Below are 5639 nucleotides of genomic sequence, written 5' to 3'. Positions count from 1 at the left end.
CCAGCGGTTTCCCCTTGCAGCCCCAGCCGCACACGACAGCGCTCCTCTGTTCCAACGCCATTTATTAAGAAGCTGCCAACCCACAGCAGCCGCGCCCTGAACTTCAGCGGATGAAGCGCTGCGCGGGGTTTACGCTTCGGCCTTGGCGGGGGTCTTGGCTGCAGCTTCCGCCCCAGGCTGCGCCGGGCCCTTGGCTGCGAGCTTGGCCTTGGCCTTGGCTTTCTTCTCTTCCTTCAGTTTATGCTAAAAAAGACCAAAAGAGATCATCAGCACAGAACCCGAAGCACCAACGCCTCCCTCTCTCGCCAGCTTCCCCGCCCACTCACGTTCTGCGCGTGGCGCAGGATGGTGTTGCGGCGCATGGTTTTGGCGTAGGGGTTCAGCTTGATCATGATTCTCAGGTTCTTCAGTGGGTTCTTCTTCAGGACTCTGCGGCGAATCTTCTTCCTGAAAAGAACAGACACGTGTCACCATCTCATCTCACAATTGCAGCTCTGCTAAATTTCTCCCTGAAACGTGAAGATCTGGAATTCCAAGTATTTATACCCAGAAATTAAAGGAATCCCAGCCCTATTTAGTGCAGGGAGATTTCTCATCTCACTACAAAGCCTTGCACTCAATTTCTAAAGAGACTGGACTTTGTGTCAGTTAGATAAAAAATTATTACTTTGGAGCACGCAGCGCCTTCTGGATTTCCTGGCTTCTCATGATTCTTCCGATGTCCGTATTGGTCATCTTGTGCATGGGCAGGCTGTGAAAGAAGCGTTCATAGCGTGAGCTGGGTGATAAAAACGCAGCCCCTTCAGTAAAGACGGGCATTTAGGAAACAGTACTGGCATTCCTTCTCCATCTCCTCACAGAAGGACCCGTGACACGGACGGGCTGCCCTCCCAGGCCCGTTTTACCATTTCTAAACGTTTTACAGGTTTGGTTTTTTTAAGCGTGCGATGCTGGCTGCGCTTACTTGTAGTCGCTCTTCAGCGTGGCAGCCTTGCGCCAGGTGCCGTACAGATCATCCAGCTTGCGGAAGGCGCTCTCCGTCCAAATGCAGAAACGCCCAACGTGGCCGCCAGGAGCAAGCCTCAGCAGGTTCAGCTTGTTCACGTCGAGAAGAGTAATTCCTGCGGAAAACCAGACAAACCAATCTGTAATCACAGTCAAGGAGTGTGAGACTGAGAAGTAACCGGATGGGACAGCACACAGCAACGGACGCGGGCTCATTGCAGCGTTTCACTACAGTTACATACACCAATGTACGAAAATATTTTAAATTTTAAAAAAGAATGAGCAGCCTTTTTCCAGCAATGAACTCAGCCGCCCCATTTTTCACTGCTCCAAATGCAGTTTAGGGGTGGTGACAGCCATAAAATTTGCCACAAACATCCTCGACATCACCAAACCGGATCTCAGAAAGAAAACATTAGCTGCCTCGGCAAGTCAGAACTTCCACAAAATCACGGGTTTCAGAAACACGGACCAATGAAGTGGAATCTCATCATTCCAGGCCGTCTATCAACAGAAGAGTAAGCGTCCCCCAAGTCACAATTACCTGGAATATTCCGGAAAGCTCTAATGATACCATTGTCCTCGTTGTAGATGATGCAGGGTCCCCTGCGCTGGATGCGACGGCGATTCCTCATTTTACCCTTTCCGGCCCGCATACGCTGGGAGGCATAAACCTGTATGAAAGCAGAACTGGTGAACACTCACAGTAGCCCAAAGGCCATTAGCCAGCCACAATGGAACTGCTTTAGGCAGAACTTCTCAATCATCACTGCTCATCTGAAACACGGAGCAGTGAGCAGCTCATCATTCTTCAGAGTAAAAAAAAAAAAAAAAGTGGTATTAACATTAAGCAACACCGGAACAAAGACAACTACGTAAAGAGTAAAGCAGCGTAGTAAGAAACTTACTTTGCTTAAACTCTTTTTTTACAGTTTCTCGTAGTTTTGTTACCCAGGGATTTCTAGCAGCAGAACTATTTGGAATTCCTACTACGGCAGAGCCAAATCACCCAGGTTTCGCTCCAAAGAACACACCTTCGCAACTCACCTTTTTGATGTCATTCCAAGCTTTAAGCTTCTTAAGAAGGAGAACAGCTTCCTTGGTTTTCTTGTAACTCTCAACTTTGTCCTCAACAACCAGAGGAAGTTCTGGGATCTCCTCAATGCGGTGGCCTAGCGAGGATTTTACAAGACATGACATTACCCGCTGATCTTGGCTGTACGCGCTTCTCAAGGTCATCGCCTCGTGTATTCAGAAATGATACGAGGTGATAAACCGTGGAAATTAAATTCATAATCTAATATTCAGGCAATGGAGCCTTGTGGGCCTGCCTCAGTACTTTCTCTACCTGAGTAAATATTAAGCAAACCTTTGGCTTCCATGAACAGAAATCAAACTGAACTGCCATGCGATTCAAAATTCAGTTTCCATAAACCGCACGGACAAGAGTCGCGTCAGTAACGCACGCAAAGGCACCTCAGCATCACCAAACTTCCAACTCCGCGTAACCGCCCCGTACCTTCCCAAGTCGTACGTAACAGTAATACACCCCCCCAAGGATGGGCTGCCTCTGAAACTCTTTAAAAGAGCATTTCGTTACCCACAATAAACACCTCGAGCGATCACACAGCAGCCGACGCTGCCCAGGCAATGTAAAACCGCAGGCGAACATTCCCAAGAGACAGAATTCCCACCTTTTGACATGACCAGTGCTGGGAGCGAGGGCTGCCAGAGCGGAACAGATGGCGTAACGCTTTTGAGTTGTGTTCACTCTACGGTGCCAGCGCCGCCAGGTCTTGGTCGGGGCAAACATGCGGCCTCCACGACACATCTACGCGTCCACCGTTAAGACCAACCTTTTTGAAGCTTCCTTTTCTAGCGTGACTCTTTATTCCTTGCTCAGTGTTAATTGTTCGTCAACCATCTGTACCAGTACACCGACAGCAGGCAACTGTCACTGAGCACAGGGTAAGACGCAAATTACGACATCATGGCAAGACAGCGCACGTCACGAGATTCAAGCTGCCCACCACCTTTGGCAGTGGAAAAAAAAAATTAAATAAGACGCAAATTACGACATCATGGCAAGACAGTGCACGTCACGAGATTCAAGCTGCCCACCACCTTCGGCAGTGGAAAAAAAAAATTAAAAAAATCAAAGAACGCTTCTGTTCATTAAAGAAATCTGAATTTGCATACAGAAGGTTCTGCTCACATTACAAATTTCTCGGTGGTCCACTACCTCAAGAAGCAGAAGATTCCATTTCACATTTAGATACTTAAAAATATTTTTTTTTTTTTGCTCGATGAGTTCAGCTTTACACCCGGCAGCTATGAAAGGATACATTTCCAAAGGCACCCTGGCCGGAGCGGTGAGTTCCACCACCTCGTACTCGAGGAATACGAGCAACGGCTCTCCCAGTACCCCAGGATTCCGCACTGGTCTGATGACCTGGAACAGGAAGGTTTTAATTCAGATAGTGACAACACTGCAATTTTCACACGGACACCGACAGACAGAATTCAGGACCACCAGTCAGAACTTCCACCATTATCATGTGTTTCAGAAACACGGACCAATGAAGTGGAATCTCATCATTCCAGCAAAACAAATCCTGATCAGGTAAATTAACTCAATGTTAAAAGATCTGCTTAGGTCAGAATCAAGTACATTAACATACTGATTCCTAAGCTCAGTCCTCAGTTTGGAGGTCTGGCACTGCTGTTCCTACTGGGTTAAAATGTTGATGTGAAACACCATCAGAAACAAACTTGAAAACACATGTTCTGACACAAATTTCCCAGGAAGCAGCAGCTGCCTGCACCTACTGGCCTCTGAAGCAACTCTACAAATGCCCATTTGCAGAGGTTTCTTCTTGGCAAACGCCTCAGATGAGCCTCCTGTGCTCGATGTGGAGGAGGGGCTATAAACCATGGTTTTTCATCAGTTTCTGCCTGATACACTGTCAGACCTTTTGTGTTCTTCTTGCAAAGAACATAGATTCCACTCGAGGACCTAGGCGGCACGATGCTGAGTAATACACACTTCAGATCAGACCCCAGCGTACTCCAAGACTTTTACAACACCTTGCTGTTCTTCAGAATAATAATAAAAAAAACTGTATTTCATACAACTTAAATTAGATTGTTAATAACCAGAACAGTTGCCTTGCCTTCTATACAGAATCCCACTGAACAGCTCTTCTCTTACTTGGATTCTAAATTTATTTCACTTTTAGCCCACCCATATGAAAGTCAAAGGCTCTAACGAGTAGCTCTGTCTGTTTTGTGGACAAGCCATACCTGCAAGTTCACTGACAGCATAGGGCTGCCTGTTGTTCTTGCGCAAATTCGTGTGAACGAAGTTCACAACGTCAGGGCGAATGGGAGCCTTGAATACAGCAGGCAAGGTGACATTTTTGCCTGATGCTTCTCCCTTCTCAGAGTAGACAGATATTAATGGTCGAGCGCAAGCCTGAAAAAGAAAAAAATTATTAAGCACAAGTGAAGCAAATTGCAAGTATTCAAATCCATCAAATATTGCTCAGAATGAAGGGGTCTTCAGTTCAACAGTGCCAGCACACTGACAGCAGGCAACTGTCACTGAACACTGGATAAGACGCAAATTACATCATCATAGCAATAATTTTCACTTAAAACAGTGCTCCACACTCGGAAAACTACACCTGAGGTTTGAAATTCAGTAGATTTTCAAGTCACGTGGGTAAAAGTAAATCTTGAATTGAATCCCTGGGCTCTTTAGTAACACCTTCTAAACTACTTCTCATCTGCTATTAAAAAAACTAAAACCCACCTGTGTTTATTCAGTTTACCAAAGGCTTCTTATTTAGATTATGTTTAAGAGCTGAAATGCGGTAACTGACTCCTCTAATACAATCTAGAGGCTCACAATGACTACAAGCAAGAAAACTTACTACTGGAGTGATTTTTTTTGTAAAGTCTGGGCCCTCTGGATAATCCCTGGTGCCTCAAAGTTTGGCGTGAAAAATTCAGCTGCTAGCAGCACCATCTTCCTTTCAAAAAACTGAAAAGAAGTCAAATAACAGCTTGCTGCTCTGAACAGCACTCTTTTTTTAAAAGAATATTCTAGCATTATACTGTACTGGCCGTTAAATTAAGAGATCATAGCAATAACACAGGCAAAGCATCTTCCTCATCTTTCCCATCCACAATTCCTTTCAGATGTATTAAAAATAGTACAAAACTCAAGACTAACCAACTAATAGCCACGGAAGTACTATCTGTGTTCTAAACGCTGGTTACTAGCATGGCACTGACTCCTGGAGTTAGTGCAGAGGCTCCAGCCCCAGAAGCCCGGAACAAACTCCATCAGGGTGAAGAAACCAGATCACAGCCTGAATTGTAGCAGCAAGAAAAGTCGTTCGTTTGCAACCTGGTTTTAGACCAAGGCCTCTTAAAGCCTGTTTCAGAATAAGAAAAAAAAAAAAAAAAAATTAAAAACGGGCGTTACAGAAACTGTTCTTCTAACTCAATGTGAGTGTCCGCATGTCTCTGCTTTGGGGAAACAGGTGAGAAAAATAAATAAATAAATCCCTGCCAGAGGGCGATGCGGGCCCCATCTCCCGCAGAACCCGAGGAAAGGGCGACTCGCC

General features: G+C 45.7%; 2 protein-coding genes and 4 non-coding genes across 6 annotated transcripts in view; all 6 read right to left on the bottom strand.

Moving 5' to 3' along the window:
• The window catches only part of SNAPC5 (small nuclear RNA activating complex polypeptide 5), a 3600-nt gene extending 3539 nt beyond the window's left edge, over nt 1–61 (bottom strand). Inside the window, exon 1 of the mRNA XM_035902334.1 lies at nt 19–61. Within this exon, the coding sequence (XP_035758227.1) occupies nt 19–61 (43 nt within the window). The remainder of the gene's footprint in view (nt 1–18) is intronic.
• Nucleotides 46–4554, bottom strand: RPL4 (ribosomal protein L4). Its single transcript, XM_035902337.1, is given in 11 exon segments — nt 46–243; nt 327–447; nt 668–751; nt 965–1121; nt 1550–1679; nt 2053–2177; nt 2700–2728; nt 2730–2836; nt 3351–3457; nt 4309–4494; nt 4497–4554. Coding segments are annotated over 11 exon segments (1203 nt in total). The 5' UTR covers nt 4540–4554; the 3' UTR covers nt 46–129.
• LOC118453104 lies at nt 1434–1504 on the bottom strand. Its single transcript, XR_004843047.1, has one exon. It is a non-coding gene; the product is annotated as a small nucleolar RNA SNORD18 (small nucleolar RNA).
• On the bottom strand, nt 2902–3001 carry LOC118453105. The gene has a single exon (XR_004843048.1). It is a non-coding gene; the product is annotated as a small nucleolar RNA SNORD16 (small nucleolar RNA).
• LOC118453103 lies at nt 3538–3609 on the bottom strand. Its single transcript, XR_004843046.1, has one exon. It is a non-coding gene; the product is annotated as a small nucleolar RNA SNORD18 (small nucleolar RNA).
• Nucleotides 4547–4647, bottom strand: LOC118453106. The gene has a single exon (XR_004843049.1). It is a non-coding gene; the product is annotated as a small nucleolar RNA SNORD16 (small nucleolar RNA).
• Nucleotides 4648–5639: the final 992 nt, after the last annotated feature.

This window comes from Egretta garzetta, unplaced genomic scaffold, assembly GCF_000687185.1.
Source record: "Egretta garzetta isolate BGI_Z169 unplaced genomic scaffold, ASM68718v1 scaffold769, whole genome shotgun sequence".
Classification (NCBI taxonomy): Eukaryota; Metazoa; Chordata; class Aves; order Pelecaniformes; family Ardeidae; genus Egretta; species Egretta garzetta.
The sequence above is the reverse complement of the archived record's forward strand: the minus strand, read 5'-3'. Positions and strand labels throughout refer to the sequence as shown.